Source organism: Clinocottus analis, unplaced genomic scaffold (assembly GCF_023055335.1).
Source record: "Clinocottus analis isolate CAN_PGR_092001 unplaced genomic scaffold, fCliAna1.0.p SCAF_3, whole genome shotgun sequence".
NCBI classification, from domain to species: domain Eukaryota; kingdom Metazoa; phylum Chordata; class Actinopteri; order Perciformes; family Cottidae; genus Clinocottus; species Clinocottus analis.
This window is the reverse complement of record NW_027176042.1, coordinates 21311513-21335896: the sequence shown is the minus strand read 5'-3', so window position 1 is coordinate 21335896 and position 24384 is coordinate 21311513. Positions and strand designations below refer to the sequence as shown.

Here is a 24384-nt window from a genome sequence, read left to right as displayed (position 1 = left end):
AGGATACTTATGTACATGTTTGACCTCATGAAATGTAAAAGCAAAATTGTGATATGATTAAGCAATATACATATATACAAACTAACTAAATGAATATGAGTTACAAATTGGGGAAGTGATGGAGTAAATATATGTTTCATGTACATTCGACTGGTGTTTCGTGAACTGGAGCAACTATTTCTAGAGACTTCTATCATTGTCTGTTTCGAGTTGTTTATTATTGCTTGTTGTGTTTGTGTTCAGGCCCAATTATGCACCCAGTTCAACCAGTTCAGGCTATAAATACTGGAGTTTGGAGCATCTGTAGTTTATAAAAAATAAACGTGATGTAAGAGCAAAAATCAAAACAAAACTTAAGTTCATTGCATAACCATGAAGCAGCACTTTATTGGACAATAATGATTATTTATATATATACCATGAAGAGTAACAGTAGAAGGAGTCTAATAAATGTGATGGAACGTCCAGGAACACAATACAAGACTTTGAGTGAAAACCAAGTTATCAACCGAGCCTTTCAGATTTCTGCAACGAGACTTTCACCCTCGGGTTCTCCTCAACGTCAGACTCACAGCGGTCTAAGTTAGAAAGCGAGACTGGACTAGTCTTGTCTTGTCGTTCATTCCAGACTTCAACAAAAAATAATCAAACTGCTGCGGCTGCTAACACTGAACGCTGCTGAGGAACCGACATGATGCTGCGGTTTACTGAGGACTGAAATCTGAAGCGAGAAGAGGAAGCAAAACAGCGAGTTCTGAGACAGAGAGGACAGTGTTTCACAGTTAACAGAGTCGGAGACAACCATGAAACTATGACTCAAAGACATATTAGTGAACCCTTAAACATTAGGTCAGTACATATGCAACACTATCCACCGTTCCTCTGGAGAGCTTTGAGCTTAACCCATGTTTTCTGTTATCATGACACTGACATACAAATGTACCGAGTTCACAATGAAGTGTCGAGTAGTTCAGAGTCCCATCCCTACTTATTTACGTTTATCCTCCAACAGCTTCCTATTTTATTCTAGTTGTGTAATTATGTTTTTCCCCAGTAAACCACTTTTTGCTGCCTCAGTAAATATATTTCTTTCCCTGCAGGTTTCACAGTTTCTTCTCCCGTGTCATCGAGCGATTTACAACAACCTGCGTTCAACAATCTTCTCACAGAGCAACAAGAGGGGAGCTTCTCCGGAGACCCGGAGCTGCAGTTACAAACAGACTTCAAGTCGAACAGGAAGTTTGTGCGTGTTTGTGTAAAGGAAGGTAAAGCTAGTACGTCCCCCGGAGTTCCCGGGGAATCTATCGGCGCCGTCGTCGTCAGCCAGGAAGTAAACCGGAAGTGGGCGGAGTCTAGTGCTGCGTCCACTTGATGCTCTTCAGATCGATGCCCTCTTGAACCATCTCCCACAGAGGACTGAGAGAGAGAGAGAGAAAGAGAGAGAGAGAGAGAGAGAGAGAGAGAGAGAGAGAGAGAAACAGAGAAAGAGAAAGAAAGAGAGAGAAAGAGAAAGAAAGAGAGAGAGAAAGAGAAAGAAAAAGTGAGAAAGAGAAAGTAAGAGAAAGATGGAGAAAGATACACAAGTTTAATTCAGATATTTTACAACTTGGGTCATATTTTCACATCTTAGTTTATCATCATTTCCATCGAGAAGAACAATATTTTCCCCACTGAGTTAATATCTGAGATCTAATGACACACTACGGATAGAAATCATGGACGACATCGAAATAACGTCGGAGTTAGGAAGAAAAAAGATTGAATTTTGGGTCCAGCTGATCTCACCTCATCTCTCGGAGTCGGCTGACCTGCGTGATGCATTTCTCTGCCGTGTAGTCCACCTCCGCTTCTGTGGTGAACCTGCCGATACCAAACCTAACACGCACGCACACGCACACGCACACACACACACACACACACAATACAACTTTTAGTCATAAAGATAAAATCATCTTAAACATAGTTTTATAAATATATACAGAATAGTATATATAATATACTCCAGAAGAGATTTTGTTTCACTTAAATAACCCAGAAGTAAACTTGATCATCATCAACACAACCAGGATTCGGAAGAAATGGATTGAAGAGAGGACGTCGGTGTTCGTACCTGATGGACGAGTGAGCCAGGTCTTCGTCCGCTCCGATCGCTCTGAGGACGTATGACGGCTCCAGAGACGCTGACGTACAAGCGCTGTGTGCACACAAATAAATAGCCGTCACGCTTTATGTAAATGACAATAACTCCCATGTGGAGATAACTTGCAAACAAAAAAAATTGCATTTAAAATGCACCGTTTTGTGCATCGTTTACAAGTTTGCTCACTTGCAGTCGGTGGAATAATGTTGGATATTAATACATGTGCATCTACATGAAAGGTCAAAAGTGACCAAACTGTGAAATTAACATATGTAAACATAGTTGGACTAAACACAGGGTTCATACACATTGTGACCAATGGATTTCCACGACTTTAAACCAAATGTCCATGAGCAAACATGTAGTTAAATCTGTGTGTAAACAGTAAAAAGTGATAAAATGTAGTATTTAAACTAACAATGAGGATTGAAAGCATACAGTAAACCTTGAATGACACAAATGAATGAGACAATAGATGATTAAAAGAATAAACATGAATATAGATGCCTGTATGTATGCCGGCTTATTTTTTTAGACTCTTTCTTTTAAAAGCATATTCATTATTTCAACCTCAGCGTAAATGAACTTCATGAACACATGAATATAACACATTTACAGGACTTTTACTACACTTTTGGTGTTTAATTCCAGGCCTGGAAATAACAATTTTAACAGGTTTTCCATGACAGTAGGAACCCTGTAAACAGCTGGAGTGTGTGTCTGACCTCCCAGAGGACAGAGCGACGTCCTTCAGCGCCATCAGCAGACTCTCTCCCTCCACGTAAGCAAAGGACAAGTTGACGCAGCCTGAGGAGCACACACACAGTCAGAGGAGTCTGCTGCCTCTTCTGCTGCAGTAGAAACCTGTGACATTAAGCGTGTGTGTGTGTGTGTGTGTGTGTGTGTGTGTGTGTACCAGCGTAGCGTTGTTCTGCATCTCCGTTCATGATGACGTCAGGAAGCTCAGCCGTGATCTTCTGGACCAGACGATTAGCCAGCATGGACACTCTGTGATGATCATACTGCAAACGTGCACACACACACACTTTTAGGCTCAGGAAGTTTGGACGCATTTGTTCAATCTCAGGATGTTTGGGGTGTGTGTTTCTGCGTTTGTTTTTAACCTCCATTTCCTGCTGCGCGATGCTGCAGGCGGCTCCCAGCCCAACGGCCAGCGGGGTGGGCACGGTGCCGGAGCGCAGCCCCCTCTCCTGCCCGCCGCCGCTCTGCAGCGGCTCCAAGCGCACTCGAGGCCGGCGACGCACGTACAAAGCACCCACACCTGTACACACACACATACACACACACAGTTATAGCGTGACCTCACAACCGCCGACTCCTCTCTGGTCAACCTTCTAAATGCGGTAGATTTGAATTCAATGGAGATTTCAGTGTCACTTTCATTTCATTTTAAGTCTTCAAACAACCACTTGGCTGCTTTCCTTACATTTCAACTGCTTTTATCTCTTCCTCTTTAATAGTTAAAAAGGTCCAGTGTGGAGCATTTAGAGCAGGGTGACAAACTGTTTGGATTGTGGGCCGCATACAGAAAAACACAAGGCGTCACGGGCCCGACAACAGTGAACATGTAGTTTTTAACTACAGCTGAAAACAACGGATTCCTTGCAAATGAAACGCATTTCCCCTCGACTTCTGTGAAAATATATACGGCGCTGTAATTTGTAAGTTGTAGCACTCTTAAAAGCCACGTGTGTGAAGTGTGCCATTTCTAAACTCATCTCGTCTAATGAGCGAACGCTTTAACGCTACGGTTTACCTTTGGGTCCGTAGAGCTTGTGGCCACTGATGGACATCAGATCAACCTTCCAGTCCGCGACGTTGATGGGAATCTTTCCGACAGCCTGAGCGGCGTCAGTGTGGAGGAAGATTCCTTTTGAGCGACAAATCTGACCTGTGGAGACGGAGAGAGTACAGATTGATTAAAGACTAGAGCGGCTCTGCTTTATGGATGATGGACATAAATCAGCAGCCTGGTGCACCAGCTGAACGCAAAGTCTCACTGAACGGTACGATGAAACTAAAACTGAAGCTTTGCACTCAGAATCAGAGTTTAGCAAAGAAGTTAACGGCTAAAATAGTTAACATTTATCACCAAACAACAAAATAAATGAGAACAAAGCCTCATGAAAAGGTAAGATCACAACAGCTTCAATAAAGTGTAATACAACAGACACTTTTGAGCAGATGAAAATGTAACGTTATAACAAATATCATTATGCTTACGCCTACAAACTGATGGGAATTAGTAGTTAATTAGAAAGTTATCTTAACTTTATTGGCAATATGTAATTGCTTACTTTTGTAGCTTATAAACTCAGACTTTAGTTCGCAATTTCGTTCTAACGAGGCAACATTTGAATGTTCAAAACGAGAGAGTTGATCGTTGTTACCAATCTCCTTCATGGGCTGCTTGACTCCGATCTCATTGTTGACGGTCATCACGGAGAACAGAGAGGTGTCGGGACGGATGGAGGCCTCCAACAGCTGAAAACACACACACACACACACATTAATACACACAATGACCTCTGGACATGCTGGGTGAGTGTTCCCTCTGTGTGCGTTCGCCATGCGTACCTCCAGGTCCAGCAGGCCGGTCGGCAGCACCGGCAGGTAGGTGACACTGAATCCTTCAGACTCCAGAACTCGACATGAGTCCAACACACACTTGTGCTCCGTCTGTGTGGTGATCACGTGACGCTTCTTGGTCTGGTAGAACCTGGCCACGCCCTGCAGGACAGACAGAGGTCACGACAGAGGTCACAAACTGGGTTCCGGTTCTTCTCCTTCTTCTGTAGTTTCACTGTGTTCTCATTCTGTTGTGTTCTCAGCGTGTTCTCACACTAGCATATATAAAAATAAAATAAAAATTGCGGTGAAATCAAATCATTCCAATGAATTCATTGGGATCAGTGTATTTGATCACACGATTGAAGAACATTTGTGAACTTGTTCGAACTTTGAGTTGCAAATTCAGGCCAATGACCCAAAGTCCAGTTAATTTTGCCACCTTGTCTTTATACATTTTGTCTGTTTAGTTTAGTCAGAGGTTTTTAATCAAATTAAGTCAACCTCATCGTGTTTTAGTTTTTTAGTTAACTTTTAGTTGCCAGGTTTGGCCATTTAATGACCGTTTGATTATAGTTTGAGTTAATGAAAACCTCTGATATTTTAGTGTCTCAAATGAACAAGGTAATAATAGCAGCGTAGAGAAGAAAACGGCGAGAAGTCGTGACTGATTAGCGCTGGCCCAGAGAGGGAGGAAGGTGTGATGAAGAGGAGGTGACGAAGAGTAAGCGGAGAGGAGGAGGAGCAGAGTGAGACCTTAATGGCCATGTTGTTGGACTCGGTGGCTCCGCTGGTGAAGATGATCTCTCTGGGATCTGCTCCGATCAGATCAGCCACCTGCTGCTCAGAGAGAGAGAGCCAGAGAGAGCCAGAAAGAGAGAGAGAGCCAGAAAGAGAGAGAGAGAGAGAGAGAGAGAGAGAGAGAGAGAGAGAGAGAGAGAGAGAGAGAGAGTCAGTGTCTCTCTCTCAGATTCAGATTTAATGAAATGATGACCGAGGTCACAGCAGGTTGTACAACATTCATGATTTTAGATGAAAAAAAGAGAACTAATGGTTTGAACATTAATACAAACTATTTTAAAAAGTAAACAAAAGTATACATATCATAAAACCATCTCTCTTTCTCTGTACATGAGTGTCTCTCTACCTTCCTGGCTGTCTCCATGGCGCTCTCGCTCTCCCAGCCGTAGGCGTGTGTCCTGGAGTGAGGGTTACCGTAGTAATTCACCTGGTAGGGCAACATGGCGTCCAGCACCCGGGGGTCCTACACTCACACACACACACGCACACGCGCACACGCACACACACACACACACACACACACAAGTAAGTCTATATGTACAAGTAAGTGTAAATAACTTTCCGACATCAGCTGGTACTAATAACAACATTGCTGGAATTGTTTACCATGGGCGTGGTGGCCTGGAAGTCCATGTACAGGGGGCGGAGCTCATCTTTCTCCAAATCGTGTTTCTTTATCAACTCTGCAGCGACAACAAAAAAACAACAGCAGAAAGACAATCGGTTGGTTTTAATTGGATCTGGATGATGCTGGTCTGAGTCACACAACAGCTAGTGGTTGAGTCTTGTAGTCTGCACTGGATTGCAGTGGATTATGATGTCAGCAAACTGCAATCGGTTTACTGTGTTTGACTACTTAAAAATGTTCTGTTGAGTTTTCTTGTAAACCTGTTCTGTAAAACTAAAAGTACAGTTTTGTCATTCAGCAGATGATGATCTAAACATGCCCTTATTACCCGTCCTTAACCTCTAGTTGCGCTGTGGAGATGTTTTTTGTATGAGTAGGTCACATCTTTCTGTTTAGATGGTGACTCCATACTAGGCCTGCCTGTTAATTTACTAAAATCTAGTTTGAGACATTTTTGAAATGGCATGCAACCCGACAAAACATTATGTCATGAGGTAAGTTTAAGGATCTCACATGAACGCTTTAATGTTACTTTAACTTTTACATTATTTCATTTCTCAGGGCTCAACATTAACGCTTGTCCCGGGGGAAGCTAAACTCTGTTTTTTGGATGCAGTTGTACGATCAAGGGAAAAATAAATGTGAATTTATGGATGGGGCGAAAAAATGTGTGACATTAATCTCAAGCTTTAATAAGTAAAAATTGTTATGTTGCCAAAGAACTTGAATGAACACAGTAGTTTAAAGACGTTTTCACAGCAATATAACGTATTACCGACCTGATAAACTACAAAACACTAAGCAGCTTATAATACATAAATAAAACCACTGCCAAGCTTCTGTATACTGCAACCACACATTGCAATAATACTAATAATTGATACTAATCAATTAATACAACTAAAAAATACATGCACGTGATACAATTGACATGTGTCATTCTACTGTTGTTGTGGATTCCTTGTTTTACGTCTTACAAACGGTTGCAAAGTCATAACTTTACACGTTACGTCATGGGGTTATTCAGGTTTTAAGAAGTTCCCCCGTGCCCGTGCTGAACTGCGTCACTCCGGGATTAGCTCGACGCTAACGGCCCTGTGGCTCCAAGCGACCGGACCCACTTCGCTCCGGCTGTCGGTACCTTTCTGCTGCGAGCTGGCGGCTCTTTCGTCAAAGCCCAGCCGAGGGGAGAGCCTTGAAATCGGCCTCAGCAGCCGAGAGGAGACGGTCCTGGCCGGGGAAAGCATGTGGACGTCCGAGCTGACCTCCAGTAACAACAACACTAGTGTTTCACCGGTTTGGACCAGTTCAACCTGCTGGTTTCTGTGGGAGAAAATACAGGAGATAATTCACGATTTGTGTATAAATGTCAGTGTTGAGCGAGGTTTGGTTTGCGGAACGTTGCCGCCTGTAAATTGGATCCAGGTTATAGAATCCCCGTCGTGGTTGTCACGCTAACAACGGAGACTTCCGATAGGGACTTTCAAAATAAAATATTTAAATAATGAGTGTCAACGTTTTCGTTCGTGAAAAGTAAAACATACATCCATGTATTATCTAGTTCTTCTTTTAAAATATGTCTACCTTAATACCTAAAGAAAATGTAAGTTCTGTAATGAACAAAACTTTATATATTTAACGTTGTATATTTTATTTTATATTCTCTGTGGCTTCCAAGCTGCATTTCCTGTGTCTCTCTCCAACTTGATGGGACCTTGATGCAACGCGATGTCGCTGCTGTTTTGTTGTTGCACAAGAAACGGAAACAGGCGGCGGGACTTCCTTTAACCACATTGAGCTCTCATTGGTCGATATGGGATGTTTTGGTCGCAACCGTTTAATAGGCTCAGGTTTTTGTGCCTTTCTCTGGGCCGTGATTGGTAAGAGCTTGGACTTTAAGACACGTGGTTCAGGGAAACTACATACAGTCAACACACAAATGGAAATTTGGGTTTTCAAAATCCACAGGTGAAATTTGGTTTAAAATATAATAGATTATAAAAACACTTCAAGTGTTAGGTAGCTTAAGAAATGAAGTGTACTTTAGTAGCCCGTAACCTTGTTGCTGGAAGTCAAGAGGGAAGAAACTCTAATTCTCCAACCAGGATTAGGACAACACTGTAAAATAGAGAGTCGACAGATCAGCAAGTTAAACACCATTTATCTTACTTTTGCTATGTTTAAACCTCACTTAAAGTTACTGTTCTCACGCTGTACATGCATTTCTTGTTGCAATTCAAATGTACAAATACCATTTTGATGAAGACATACAGTGCGTTGTGGTAAAAGTTACACTGCTGTTGTATGGAAATGTGTAACTCACATGTTCATTAATATGTTTACTCTGTAAATTCACAAGCAACCTTTAAAAACATAAATGCATTCAGTGACGAAGACAAAGATGAAGAAGTATATAAAAGTACTACTTATTATTTTTATCTGGCTATGACCACATGCTTCTTTTGTGGCTCTTCCTACTTGTGTTGGTGTGGAAGGGAATGAGCAGGGGGACCCAGGCATTCATGAGGATATAAACACAATCAGCATGGCAGGAGTACATGGGATCAGAATTACAACCAAGTATGTTACACATAAATGTAATTTGACTTGGTGAAAGGTGCATAACAATAAACAAAAAACAGTGCAATACCATAATTTAAATATATTAAATTTACAATAGAAATATGTTAAACAAACAAGCAAAAACACAATACTTTAAAACAAGTTTATTGTCAAAGAGTGCTTAAAATGGGCAAGAGTGAATAATAGTGACAATAAAACTGGAAAAAACAATTTATATCACAGACATTCTGATGCTTCAAGAACGGTAAAAACATATATTTTCTGCTTATTGTAAAAGAAATGTATTAAGCGAGAGAAAACACACACACACACACACACACACACACACACACACACACACACACACACAAACAACTATTTCATTTATTTATCTCACGCTCTGGTCAGGTTTGTATGGAGGACAGATATGAAATAGATCTTATATTTATATATTCCTGAATTTATTTATACATTTATTTAAGCCTTTATTTATTCCGGTATTTATTTATACATTTATTTAAGCTTTTATTTATTTATTCATGCATGTATTTATTTGTACTTAACTTATTTTCTGTCCTCCATAGCTTGGTGACAGTAATGCGCCTTTATGCCAAGTCAAACACCAACGAAGAAGACGAATCGACAACTGCATCCGGGTTGTTTGTTTGTAGTCGCCATGCACCTCAATTAGCGAGCTAGTATTCTTATTTAAATACATTTATTTCCGCAGGTAACGTCAGAAAGAAGAGGCGCCCATCACGGAGGCGGGTGTCCCGTTCGGGTGAGTTGTTCACACCCGAAAGGTTTTTATTTAATGACGTGAACCGAAAGTAAAGCTGCCAGTTTATCAGCTCTGTGTTGTTTACGTCAGTACGTCTTTATAACCACATACTTCGTTAATGAAGGATCACAAATGTTCGTTACATCATCCCACTCTTCACGGTTTCACACGATGGGTTTGTAGCGACGTTGCAGATGTCCGTTTGTTTTAAACTCAGCAGCCGGACTGATGTCCAATTTTACGTCAGTAGTGGTGGCAGGTTTTACGTCAGTAGTGATGGAATGTAACGTTAGTTATCGTGAAGTACGCGTGGTGGTACTCGAGTAAGGGTTCGAGGTACTAGTACTTCACTTGTGTATTTCCAAGTATACTACTATATACTTACACTTAAGATGGAATTGTGTTTTACTCCACTGCATTTTATTGGACACACCGTTGCTTTACACACATAAACATATGATATGTAGGATATGGTATGATCTACCCAGTAGTATACACAGTACATGGACAAACTACTACAATGTCCTCACATATATTACTCCTGTGGGCACACCAATATTGTGTATTATACAATATATTTGCAGATGTGTTTATATTCTCTGTAATAATTGTAAAGGAGTATTTTTAGACTCTAGTATATATACTTTTACCTGAGAAAATGATTTGTGTACTGTACTGTGTATAACTACTTAACAAAGCACGATGAGGCCTTGACACATATATACATATTATATACAATAAACAAGATAAATATGAACATGTCCTGGCTTTAAAGGCTGCATTACAGTAAATGTTAGTTTCTATTATTTTCTTTTAGCCACTTAGTCATTTTTATCCACATTACTGATAACTTATCAAAAATCTCATTGTGTAAATATTTTTGTAATATCGATATCAAGTTATTTGGTCTAAAATATCATTTATATTCCTGTTTGTATGAGTGTCTCTTGGGTGCTGCTTACTGTCTCACCACAAAGAGAGATAGCTCTAAGTTTTATAGCTAACTGTTTGTTTGTTTTTGCTCACAAAGTGGATGGTTAACATTTCGGATGACTCCGCAGGCGAAGCCATGCTCCAGGAGACCGCAGCAGCCGGAGACCGACGTGTTTGACTGAGAGGCCGCCGCCGCCGCCACCACCGCTGTCGTCATGGGAACGACGACGAGCGAGCCGTGCATCTACGACAAGCTGTCCGAGAGCATCGACATCCTCCGCCAGTCGGGCTACCGCTACGGCATGTCGGAGAGGGAGATCGAGAGGTTCATCAAGCAGGTGCTCGAGACCAATGAGCCCCGGAGAGAGCCGCCCCAGTTCCCCATCCTGAGAGCCACCATCAAGGTAAAGCTACTCTGCTAAACACCTGTGAACCACCGAAGGCCTTCATCACATGGAAGTACACGATCAGTAGGAGGATTTAGTTGCTTTTTATGCCTTCGATGTTTTTAAAAACTATTTTTTTGCGAGGCTTTGGTACAAAATTCTTAAGTAATAAAATAATCCTTCATTAGTCTCGCTGTGGGGAAATTGCAGGATTACAGCAGCAGGCGGGTAAAGTCAAATAAAGAACAAGTAATATAAATAAACATTAAACAGTAAAGAATACACAATAGCAGTGTTATATGTATATAGAGACAGATTAAAAATGTATTTAAATTGTATTTATAGTGACCAAAGTGATTGAACTGTTGAAATACTGTTTGTAGTACTATTCGTACTGCAGGTAAGCAATAAAACACCGTGATTACAAACTAGAATGACTATTATTTTTGGATGATCTGATCACGTTGGGCTCAACATCATCGTGTCAGGAAGCGATCAACAAGAAGTGCAAATTAGAGCTAAAAAAAACAACAGAATTTAATCTCTAGAAAATTCAGATTTTTGACTTTGCCTGTTGTAGAGTACACGGAGCACACAGGTTCATGTACACGCTTTGAGGTTGGACACAGCTTTCAGCGTGGACGAGGCCCCCCTCATCCCTCCTTTGTCTCTGCAGTTCGTGGTGGCGGTGGGCTTCCTGCTGGTGGGGGTCCTGGCCTTCACGTACCCTCAGAGCGGCCCCCAGCTGGGCCTGGTCACACTGGGCTGCTACAACTGGTCGTCCCCTCTCAGCCACGTCCGCCTGCTGTCCCTGCCCATCGCCAAGAAGTACAACCTGCAAGGTCTGAAGCGTGGACACACACACACACACACACACACACACACACACACACACACACACACACAGAACAATGTCACCCAAATGTAGGAGTGACTGTGCACTTGTACAAGTAAATACAACCCATGCTTTTCCAACACCTGATTTGGAAACACAGACAAATTTAACTTGTAGTCTGTTTACGTGTACGTGTGTTTGTCTGTGTGTGTGTGTGTGTGTGTGTGTGTGTGTGTGTGTGTGTGTGTGTGTGTGTGTGTGTGCGTGCGCTGCAGGTTTCCACGAATGGTGGAGTGCCGGCTCTCTCAGGCAGAATCTGGTCAACTGTTCAGGCTGTGCGGAGATCTCCTCGGTGCTGGAGGTCCCGGAGAGCCTCAGAGGGACGGTGACTCTGAGACGGGGGCCGCAGCTCGTCTTGCTGAAGGTCAGAGGTCAAACCCAGCCGGGGTCGGTCTTTGTCAATCAGATAGAGCTTTAGGGTCTACGATGCTTCACTTTCACCTCATGTAATAAACGTGCAGAGAAGTGAACGTTTCTGAAGAGAGAGAGAAGAGAAGAGAAGGTTATTGCCCCCCCCCCCCCCCCCCCTTCCGCCATCTAACCTTTTTTTGTTATTACTGGTTTCTTACTGCCCATGCTGGTCCCTGCAGGGTGGGGAGTCCCTCAGCGTCCAGCGCGAGCAGCTCGAGGCGCTCTACTTGGCCCATTCAGGCTCCATGGCCATTCTGCTTGAGGAGGACGACAGTCCGCCGAACCATAATCTGGGACTCCCTCAAGGACCCGCCAACTTCACGCTGCTCTGGTACCGACATTTCTGTTCAAGGTCGAGCTCGTCACTGTTTTATGAAGGAACCCGGAGCGGCGTCGTAACCCGCATGTATGTGTAATGGCTGCCGCCGTGTGTCGTTGGTGCAGGAGGTTCAGCTCCGGGACCAGGGAGAAGGTGTTGAGGTGGCTCTTTCCGAAGGCGGAGCTCTGCCCCCTGCTGGACAGCGCCGGGACCACCGTGCAGCGCTGCCTTGTCACCCACAGCACAAACTCCCAGAGTAAAGTGAGCGCACATGACCGGACATCCACACAGAGAGAGAAGACAGGAACACAGAGTTAATGTTGCTGAGGGAAAAAGTCAGAACCAATGTATACTGTGTTACTGCTGGATTGGGGATCAGCGAGTCACCGAGCACTGATCTGTTATCATGTTATCGTATCATTTATTAGATCAATTAATTAGGACCTTATCACCATTATCATCTTGGAAAATGACATTTTTCCCGTGAAATTTGAGTAAATACAAGTCTACCAGTTAAAATCAATTCTCTTTCACAAGATGTGTTTGAAACTTGTCTATGAATTATATGAATAATACCTTTCTGGCTTCAGCCCACAGTGACAGTTTCTCAACATGTGACAGTAATTCATAATTACATGATTTCATATATTTTCACTAGATTTAGATGTTACAAAACTGCAATTTACAGGTAAAGTATACAGAAAAAGGTGAATAAATGAATAACAACCAAAGTATTCAGAGCAAAGATTAGGTTTTTGTACAAATTATTTCCAAACTTGTGTGTGAAAACGCAGTTTGATGGAAGAGAGCGTCGTATCCCGTGACCCTCAGATGAACCGTCAGCCTCGGCTCTTGACGTTTGCCTTGTCGTCCCGTGTCTCAGGGCGTCGGGGTGTTCGGCTGGCTCGTGGTCGGCGAGGGGCTTCCGACGGTCCGAGTTCTGCCGGTGCAACGCTGCCAGAAACACTGCAGCTCCTTCAACCTGTGGCTGACACCCGGAGACATGGGTAACCACCGCTTTGCCCGTTATCTAACGCACGAACACACCGACCACTTCACGACGTACAAAACACACAGAATGAACAAACATCGCTGGGCTCCGTAGGAAACACGGATTACTTGTGGAAGACCACAGCAGACAGATATTTATACAATTAAACAATATATTCTGTCCCACTTCCCAATAACTAAATGAATAGATGAATGAATGTAATTATTGTCTCGTGTGCACATTGTGTGTTTTATATGGAGCCGCCTGAAGATGTTTCTTTCAACAACAATTGTGCACCAAATAGTAGTTTGTGTATACAAGTTATTTAGGACGTTATTAGTGAATTACTCACAATTTGACAATTTATTGAAACTTGATATGCTTCTGAATACATAGTAATATAGTTATATCATCGTGGGTGCTTAAATAGTTATATAAAAAGAGCTCTGCATTAAACAGATATTTAAAAAATAGCCGTTGGATTAAAACAGCAGACTATTAAACACTTTTATACAATTTCTGAATATATTTTTCTCAACCATCCAATAAAATAAATCAATTACAAATGTAATACCTTTTGCCTACAAATTATGCTAATATGTGCACAAAACGATATTTTATGCTTATTTTGCACACAACTGAAACAGAATAAGCCAACAGGAGGCGGTGTGTCGTCATAACTGCACCTCGGTGTCTTGACGGTTGCTCTCTTTGACCCTCTGTAGTCTACGCCGACAAGCGGTACTGGCAGATGGAGCTGTTCCCGGGCCGAGGCCAGAACATCATCTGTGACGGGTCGGCCTTTTAAAGCTTTTAAAGGAGTTGAAGCGAAAGGAGGACAGAGTTCTGACCGGGAGGATCGGCCGGTGAATGTAGAAGTTCGGGAGCTTGCCGGCCTTTCTGTGGCCTCGCCCACTGATGCCTTACAACCCTCCGATCTTCTAGTTTTTGTTTTTTTGTTTTTTTTTCCCATGACGCTCCTCTCAGCGTCCTCAAAGAACTGGGAGCCACCGCACACACACACGACTCCAGTTTGAAACAAAAGGGATCTCGAGCCAGATCCGAGGGACTGAGAAATGAATTGATTGACTTTGTCCTGGTGTATTTTTAACTCTCTGCAGCAGCTTCGATGTTCTGGATGTGCTGTGCTCGTGCCATAGCTTCAAGCAGATCTATAGCAATTAAAAACTATTCATCAAACCAATTGGCTGCGTCTCTCTTTCAGACGGCACGTTGTCGAGTAGTTTGCACTGGTTCCAGGCCTCTGAATCTCTGCTGTTCTCATTTCCTCGTTCATTAAATCCAGGGCCAGAAACAGGGAAGTGTCTTCAGGTGGACTATATGTTTTGCAGCTTTATAGGTTTATACAACTCGACTTCTTACTTTTTATTTCAATCAATCAGTAACAGATTATCTAAGAAGCTGCAGTACACGAGGTAGTTAATCAACTTATAAAGCAAGCTAAAATTAGGAACACATGGAGCTCTGGCGGATTTCCTTCATCCAATCCAATGAGAGCTCAATTCTTTTTGCAGTGCATTCTGGGAACTTTTGATTGATTATTTCGGTGGCTGGAGTTGCTGGACGTTCACCACTTCCTGTGTTTTCCGAAGACACACCCGCAGCTCCACCTTCAGCTCTTATTCTGTTTGTTTTCTCGTTGTTAAAGAGGCGGTTCACCCACGTTGAGTAAAAAAAACAAAAACACAATCATTATCTCGTGAACACGCACATATGTGGGACTTGTTTGAGATGAACTGCGCCTCGCCTGGAAAGCAGACGAGTGCAGGCGGCATAATCAGGAGGCTTTCAGCTGCCTTCAAATAATACACAGGAAGTCACAGAAATAGTGACAGTGACCACATTTCGGACCACATTTCGGATTTTGTCATGCGTTTGTAAATATATATTTATGTAGAAATGTGCGTGCAGCTGCATGTTATGCTATCTACCCTGTCAACAATTGAGCGTTAAGTGTTACAACTTCACAGAAAATATAAGGATTTTTTACAACAGGTGGTGTTTGTTGTCAAATCTAAGAGCCAATCAGCTCTGATGTGGCGACAGCCAGACGTTTCCCATTATGCACCATCATCATCATCATCATCAGTGATTCAGTTCAAGAAAAGCACAAATTCAATTCATACAAAACAATCTATAATAATAATCCCTGTGAGTATCATTTAGACAATTACAAGTCATAGATGTCACAGGTAAGATAAGAGGTAATGTGATTTTCCGCTGTGTCAAAGTCTCTCAGCGTTGAGATGCTCCGCCTGACATCACTGACCTGCCGTTGTTAAATCAGAAACTATGGAAGATCAGTTAACAGTCTGGAAGAGGCAGTCATCCAGAAGCGTTTCCTGGAGAAGCTGTGTAAGGATACGGATATTATATATAATATAAATATTATGAACCAAGAGACGAGGGTATCTGGTGTTCCAACGTTTGTGGAACTTCATCAACATGTACAATGTAGAAATAGATTATTTCTTCCATGCTGGAAGACAGGAAATGAACTGTTTTCGTGGCGATAAGCCACTCCACCGCTCGGCTCGCAAATGATTTGGTGAATAGTCCGGCTGAACGCCTCCAGAATGATGAGCTCTGGTGGAAAATGGAAAAGGCAAACAGAGGCGAGGACCTGAAGCAACACGAGTTATCAGGACTTCAGGCTGAGCGCCAGAGGGAGGTGAAAGAGTTGAAGAAAGGGATGGTGAACCTCAACATCACAAAGGAGATCTCTTTTCAAAGCTCAGAGACGTGAACAATTAGCTGAGCAGCCAAGAAGACAAGACAGAAGAAATAATACACCGCTCTGGACAAGAAACACAAAAACAACCTGAACATGACCATTCAGTCCATTAAAAAAAGCTTTTTGGTCATCATATGCTTTTCAAGCCGCTGTGGACACCTATGAATTAGGGTCGCAATCTGAACAAGTTCAGCAACGTGTAGAAATTTTAGAGACGATTTGAGATGGAAAAGTGTCATTTCTGAGAGTGACGCAGAAACAAGACTTCTGGAGAGTATTCAAGACATCAGTGAAGGGAGATCAAAGCCTATTCACAGGCGAGAGAGTGAGTCAGAACTCATCGATCTTCTCCAACAGCAATTGCGCCTCAGCGACAAGGAGCCCAACAAAATGGTTGAAAAAATCAAGACAGAGACAGAACAGAACAGAACAAAACAAGCCTTGATCTCGACAAGGAGAAAGAGGATTTGACTCTGAGACACAAAACCAGCTGTTGAGGGAGAAAGCTGAACAGGCTAAAATCAACTTTGGTGGAAAAGGCAGCCAAAAGACAGGACCTGAAGCAACAGGAGTTATCAGGACTTCAGGCAAAGCACTAGAAGAAGATGAAAGAGTTTAAGGAAGGGATGGTGAACCTCAACATCACAAAGGAGAAAGGAGGAGCTCCTTTCAAAGCTCAGCCAAGAAGAGCTCAAGGCAGAAAGAATACACTGCGCTGGACAAGAAACACAAAAAGAACCTGAACATGACCATTCAGTCCATTAAAAAAAGCTAACCAGGTAACGTAACAAAGTTCTGGATAATAAGTTTAAGGGTGAGCTGAACAGAAGCTACAACTTGCTGGAGAAACTCTGAGAGATAATGGATGAATGCAAGGTCCTGTTGGACATCTGTCTGCAGTTAAAAAATTTGGGCTGGACAAGAACAAAAGAGAAATGTTTTTTCAACAACATGTTTCAGAGGACAACATGCGATGGCGACAACCCCTGTCGTCCAGCACCCTACTCCCTCAGGAATAAGATGACACTTCTCAAGGATTAGGAGGAGGATGGGGGAATTTTCAGCAAGGGGTTGAACTTCATACTGCTTCCCTTGCTGAGATTCTGCAAATTCATTGAATGTGCTGTAACTCTGTTACGTTAGCATTGAGTGGCAGGAGGAAAAGTTCTCCCTCCTCCAGGTCACAGAAAGTGTCCAGCAAACTCTGCAAAAACAGGAACAGGTAACAGGAGCGGCAGACCAACGAGTCCCTGCTCGAAGAGCTTAAGAGCCAGATCATCGAGACGCAGGTTTCTAAATAAATAATAGTAACCTTTATGTGATAAAAAAAGTGAGTGTTTTTTTTGTACTTTAATTCTTGAGACTCTAAATCCTGATCCCACAGTGCTCTCTTCACCAGAGCCTAGGTGAGTTAAAAAAAAATAGGTTGTCCACTATACACGGGCTGACTGAAAAGATGATGCGCCTTCTTATTTATTACGCCTACAACAACTCTGTTGATGTGACAGAGGACAATGTGTTGGAGGTTTTTGGAAGCAGTGGACCAGTTGTTCCTGAACGTGATCAACAACCCTCTGATAAAGGACAAGTGTATGGCCATCATCAATGTTGGGGTGACACGGAACTCACTGAGCCGCTCATGCCTGGTGACCTCGTTACCAATGGCCGCATCTATCCAGTGTGTGTTAATATTGAGCTCTACCATGTTGACTGGAGGTTCTGGTATTACTTCTTATACATTTAAATAATTTTAACTCTGATTTTCAAATGTGTTCACATTTTTTCTCCATTGTCTTTTAGTTTAGTGCTGAAGGTGGTTGTTCAAATGTGCAGTGAGTGCATCAGGAAAATATTCCCAGCTCTTCACTGTTACAGCCTTTTTTCGAAAATGGATTAAATTAATCTTTTCCTTAAAAATTCTAAACGCAAAATTTACGTTATTTTTTTTGCAAATCTATTAAAAATTCCTGCACATAATTATTCTCAGCCTTCGCTATGCCACCAAAAATTGAGCTCAGGTGCATCCTGTTTCCACTAATTTCTACAACTTGATTGGAGCCCAACTGTGGTACATTCAGTTGATAAATATGGTACAACAATTCCCATCAAAGTGCATGAAAATTCATGAATTTTACTCATTTGGAGCTCTTTGTATTTTAATCAACTTACACTTCCGCCTAACGGATTTTGCGCCACATGTTGATGGGGCTGCTGTTTCCCCAAAGTTAAGACCTGTTTATTGTTAGTTACCTGACAAATTATTAACAAGTTGGTTCAGCAGTTGAAACTTGTTTTGTATTCTTGAAAAACTAACAAACTTTACTGCGCTGTTTTTTAAGTCGGTCTAAGTTGTCTCTGAGCTGCTTAAAACACGGCAAGGAATGAAAAAGTGGTAAATTCAATGCCAAAATGTCATGACTTTCCTCATTTATAATGTTATCCCATATATTAGGCCACTTTGAGATACCAGCTCATCTACTGTCACAAAGTTTCCTGACCTCAGACCAACCTCTCCCTCACCGTAATAAGCTGACCTAACCAGCTAAGAAGCAGCAGAACTTAAGAGCGCATTAAGGTTAATGCAAATAGAGGAATAAACATGCTTGCTCCCAAAGGTTAAAGAGAGGCATACACGTTATATTAATATCTCTGTATTTTGTTTTGTCAAGTAACGCTAACCTATAATGCTGTTAAAAAGCAGTCAGGTTTGACAATGCAGCTTTAAAAGGAAGGTACATTTTGTCAGTGAAACAAATAAACAAAGAGTGCCATTTCTTCTTTCTTTAAAAAAAAAAAACTGAGGTTATATTCAGCTCCAGTTTGTTAATGTGTTTTGTTCACGCTCTGACAGGTGATGTGCCGTCCCTATCCAAGGTTCACCGTTGTTAGTAGGCACAAAGTCGCAGGTCTCACAGTACTGAGAGGCTACTTGATGGGTAGCATTGATTTATTTAAACAATTGTTGTTGTTTTTTTACATACAACAAATGTGACTCTGGTCATCATTATATCTAGTCATTGGCATGTCTTAAATCTTTAGTCAATGCTTGAGTTGATTTTTTATTTTTTTAAGCATCCCAGTTAGAAGTCTAGGTTTGTCTCTTTTCTTCCGGGAGTTTTAGTACTGAAGGTGGTTGTTCAAATGTGCAGTGCATCCGGAAAATATACACAGCGCTTCACAGTTACAGCCTTGTTCCAAAATGGATTAAATTAATCTTTTAAGAAATTCTAAATGCAATAATTACATGGAATCTTTTGCAAATCTATTTAAAAGATTAAACAAAAGAATTTCCTGCACATAATTATTCTCGGCGTTTGCCATGCCACTAAAAATTGAGCTCATGTGCATCCTGTTTCCACAACTTGATTGGAGCCCAACTGTGGTAAATTCAGTTGATATATCTGGTACCACAGTTCCCACCCCAATTGTCTGTAGACTGCTGAGCCAGGATTGTACCAAGGCACAGATCTAGGGGAGAGTACAGAAAAATGTCTGCAGCGTTAAAGGTCCCAATGAGCACAGTGGCTTCCATCATACATTAATGGAATAAGTTTGGAACCACCAGGACTCATCCTAGAGTTGGTCACTGACCAAGCTCCAGCATTGGTCTTTGAAGAGCGGAGAACCTTTCAGAAGGACAACCATTTCTGCAGTACTCCACCAAGTAGGCTTGTTTTGTAGGGTGGCCAGACAGAAGCCACTCCTCGGTAAAAGAAATACGGCAGCCCGCCATGAGAAACAAAATTTTCTGGTCTGATGAATCAAAGATTAAACGCTTTGACTTGAATGCCAAGCGTCATGTCTGGAGGAAACTATGCTCCGCTCACCACCTGTCTATACCATCCCTAGAGTTTAGCATTGGGGTGGCATCATTAATGCTGTAGGGATGTTTTTCAGTGGCAGGGACTGGGAAACTAGTCAGGCTTGAGGGAAAGATGAATGCAGCAATATACAGAGAGATCCTTGATAACCTGCTCCAGAGCGCTCTGGACCTCAAACAGGACAAAAACCGGAAGCTCACAGCCAAGATAACAAAGGGTGTGGCTTCTGGACTACTGGCTGAATATCCTTGAGTGGCCCAGACTTGAACCCGATTGAACATCTCTGTAAAGATCTAAAAGTGGATAGGCAGCGACGCTCCCCAACCAACCTGATGAAGTTTGAGATGTTCTGCAAAGAAGAATGGGAGAAACTGCCGAAAAATGTTTGCCAAGCTTGGAGCATTAAAATAAAAAAATAAAAACTTGAGGCTGTAATACGTTTATATGTACGTTTTATACTTTTGTTATTTATTTAACCCCACTTAAGCCACAGCCATTTTTCCCAAAAATCTGAACGGTTTTGCTTACGCATACTAAAAACAGAATCCTTAACCACAAGGGTTATTTGAATAAATTTAATTTAGAAATGTATGTAATAAATGTATTACATACAGAAAACACTTGTGAGACTAGTTAAGGGGTTCATATTTATTGGTTGATCATAGAACACAGGAAAGAAACACAAATTATGAAAAAATATATATATATTTTTAATTATGTATATCATAGCACTATGTGTTAACAATATCTCTGCAAATTTGGACTTTGATTAAGAGAAGTTAAATATTTTTAGTAATCCATTTAGTTAACATTTCGTGTACCGTAGGTTTAGATCCGCTGAAAGCAAACATGCCCTTGCACTAATACATACCACAAAAAGCTGTGTGGAATATCGATTCATCCATAAGTTAGTAGTGTTTTGGCTGGAATGTGGTCAATATCTTGCTGAGGCTTGTCTTTCAGTGTTTTTTGCGCAATTGGCCGATTTCTGAAGGTCATAAGCTTTCAAGAAAGGTGCACCACACGTGTGGCATCAAGCTAGGGATATTAAAATGTATATTTCCATGAATTGGGGAGTGCCTTCGAGTCATTTATGGTTAATGTTAATATTTTATAAATGTTTTCTAAACATGTAAAATGTTCTTGTATGGGACTTTGTGCTGTGTCACATCAGTGCCTCTGGTGCTTTTTTCGGAGGGAGGGGGAGAGCATGTATATTCAGTGAACTGCGAACAGATACGCGTGCCAGATGGGAGCGCCAGTGCATGGTAATATAATATTTTATGGTATCTCTAACTTAAGTTACCCAGGAGCTCTGTTGACAGACTTAGCTAACGTTAGCTACAGCTTGATGAATTGAGTCCTTGAACACAGCAGGAGAGAACGCGACGTTAGCCAGCTAGCTAACGCTCCGGTGGAAAGTTATTAGCAAACGCTTCCGTTGATGAGAAGGTAAATTCAGAGGTGAGGGGGCTGAGGGGCCGATCACACAGGACGAGACTTTTTAAAGCGCAGCCGCTTAAAAAACTCCTCGACAAAAACCCGGGCTTTTTTTTTTTTAAAGAGAGTACGTCGAATAACAATCCGAGAGTTGTGTCAGGATAACGAGAGCGTTCAGTTGTACTTTGGGCTGAGCAGGAGTCAGTTGGAGCGTCTTCAGAGCTGTAGAGTCGTGTTTCCATATAGAATTGTAAAGCTCTTTTACATGTGTCACGTGCACACGTTCATGCATCCCGTGCATTTTACTTATCCTTTTTTTTTTTTTTTTTCATTTTTCGCTTTTTATTTCCTGTAGAATCAACTGTAAATATTCAATACTCCCAATTAAATATCCACGCTCCCTCCTTATTGCAGTCTGTTTCATATTTAGCATCAAATGTTTGTTGTGAAGGAACTAAATTTACCACAGTTGGGCTCCAATCAAGTTGTAGAAATTAGTGGAAACAGGATGCACCTGAGCTCAATTTTTAGAGGCATGGCAAAGGCCGAGAATAATTATGTGCAGGAAATTCTTTTTTTTTACATTTTTAATGGATTTGCAAAAAATTAAACGTAAATATTGCGTTTAGAATTTTTAAGGAAAAGATTAATTTAATCCATTTTGGAAAAAGGTTGTAACAGTGAAGCGCTGTGAATATTTTTCTGACGCACTCACTGCACATTTGAACAAGCACCTTCAGCACTAAACTAAAAGACAGTGGAGAAAAAATGTGAACACATTTGAAAATCAGAGTTATAATGTTTTAAATGTATAAGAAGTAATACCAGAACCTCCAGTCAACATGGTACAAACAGAGCTTAATATCAACACACACTGGATAGATGCTGATAGATTGGTAACAAGGTCCCCAGGCGTGAGTGGCTCAGTGAGTTCCGTGTCACCCCAACCTTGATGACGGCCATACACTTGTCCTTTACCAGAGGGTTGTTGATGTCCAAAAACCTCCAACACATTGTCCTCTTAGGATTTAGAGTGTCAAGAATTAAAATACAAAAAAACACTCACTTTTTTATCACATAAAGGTTACTATTATTTATTTAGAAACCTGTGTCTCCATGATCTGGCTCTTAAGCTCTTTGAGATGGGACTTGGGTGGTCTGCCGCTCCTGTTCCTATTCCTGCAGAGTTTGCTGGACACTTTTTGTGACCTGGAGGAGGGAGAACTTTTCCTCCTGCCAGTCAATGCTAACATATCCTTCTTCTCCTTGTCGAGATCAAGGCTTGTTTTGTTCTGTTCTGTCTCTGTCTCAATTTTTTCAACCATTTTGTTGGGCTCCTTGTCGGTGAGGCGCAATTGCTGTTGAAGATTGATGAGTTCTGACTCAGTCTTTCGCCTCTGAATATGCTTTGATCTCCCTTCACTGATGTCTTGAATACTCTCCAGAAGGCTTGTTTCTGCGTCACCCTCAGAAATGACACTTTTCCGTCTCAAATCGTCTCTGAAATTTCTACACATTGCTGAACTTGTTCATCAGTCTTTGGATCTTGTCATTGGCAAGATTGTAACCCTAATTCATAGGTGTCCACGGCGGATCACCAAAGAGCTTTTTTTAATGGACTGAATGGTCATTTTAAGGTTCTTTTTATGTTTCTTGTCCAGAGCGGTGTATTATTTTTTCTGTCTTGTCTTCTTGGCTGCTCAGCTAATTGTTCACGTCTCTGAGCTTTGAAAAGAGATTCTCCTTTGTGATGTTGAGGTTCACCATCCCTTTCTTCAACTCTTTCACCTCCCTCTGGCGCTCAGCCTGAAGTCCTGATAACTCCTGTTGCTTCAGGTCCTCGTCTTTGTTTGACCCCTGAAAAAGCTTTTTTCAGTCTCTGGAATGCTCTGATATCGGCCTCCTCTCAGGGACCCCACACACTGGCCTCCCGTCTCAAGTACACCATGCTGTTCACCTGAGTGTTCAGGTGCATTGAATTGTAGGGAAACCACTTTGAAATCGGGACAATTGTTAAGAGGAACAAAGCGCAGTGTGTCTTGTAATCTTTTATATGACAATAACTTCTCTGTTGTCATTAATGCCAGCGTCTTCTCTTCGAAGGGATAATTCAGAGCCCCATGCAGCCTGTCTATTTTCCCTTTCCTTCTACAACGTCCATGTGTCTCAGTTAGCCCAGTGATTGAAATACTAATACAAATGTGCCTACTGGGCTCTGCCTCGGTTGTTGGCCGGCCAATCCAGGGCCTGCCTCCTGGCCTGTTCCTCCTACCTACAGGGCTCCCTGTCGGCCCGGTGAATGTTCGCTGAGTCTGGAACCTAACTCCTGGGCTCTGCCTCTTGGGCTCTGCCACCTGGGCGCTGCCACTTAGCTTAGTAGCCTTACGTAGCACGTGGCTCTCTTCGGCTGAAAAAGCATCCTTAAGTCCTTCTCCTTGTCGAGATCAAGGCTTGCTTCATGTTCTGTCTCAATTTTTTCAACCATTTTGTCGCTGAGGCACAATTGCTGTTGAAGATTGATGAGTTCTGACTCACTCTCTAGCCTCTGAATATGCTTTGATCTCCCTTCACTGATGTCTTGAATACTCTCCAGATGGCTTGTTTCTGCGTCACCCTCAGAAATGACACTTTTCCATCTCAAATCGTCTACACAAATTTTTACACGTTGCTGAACTTGTTCGTCAGTCTTTGGATCTTGTCATTGGCAAGATTGCAACCCTAATTCATAGGTGTCCACAGCGGATCACCAAAAAGCTTTTTTTAATGGACTGAATGGTCATGTTCAGGTTCTTTTTGTGTTTCTTGTCCACAGCGGTGTATTATTTCTTCTGTCTTCTCTTCTTGGCTGCTCAGCTCATTGTTCACGTCTCTGAGCATTGAAAGGAGATTCTCCTTTGTGATTTTGAGGTTCACCATCCCTTCCTTCAACCCT

At 41.9% G+C, this 24384-nt stretch overlaps 2 protein-coding genes across 2 annotated transcripts; one reads left to right on the top strand and one right to left on the bottom strand.

The window, feature by feature from the left end:
• Window positions 1-358: 358 nt before the first annotated feature.
• On the bottom strand, window positions 359-7605 carry nfs1 (NFS1 cysteine desulfurase). Its single transcript, XM_068595278.1, has 13 exons — window positions 7300-7605; window positions 6137-6213; window positions 5877-5993; window positions 5486-5569; window positions 4739-4891; window positions 4552-4645; window positions 3918-4052; window positions 3265-3422; window positions 3057-3162; window positions 2866-2947; window positions 2111-2194; window positions 1786-1875; window positions 359-1416 (listed from the first exon to the last, which is right to left on the bottom strand). Exons 1-13 carry the CDS (start codon window positions 7403-7405, stop codon window positions 1353-1355), a joined length of 1350 nt encoding a protein of 449 aa, XP_068451379.1. The 5' UTR covers window positions 7406-7605; the 3' UTR covers window positions 359-1352.
• Window positions 7606-9359: 1754 nt separating this feature from the next.
• On the top strand, window positions 9360-14631 carry cunh6orf89 (chromosome unknown C6orf89 homolog). Its single transcript, XM_068594582.1, has 8 exons — window positions 9360-9501; window positions 10563-10838; window positions 11497-11662; window positions 11931-12079; window positions 12306-12457; window positions 12571-12706; window positions 13329-13452; window positions 14162-14631. Exons 2-8 carry the CDS (start codon window positions 10650-10652, stop codon window positions 14242-14244), a joined length of 999 nt encoding a protein of 332 aa, XP_068450683.1. The 5' UTR covers window positions 9360-9501; window positions 10563-10649; the 3' UTR covers window positions 14245-14631.
• The last annotated feature ends 9753 nt before the right edge of the window (window positions 14632-24384 follow it).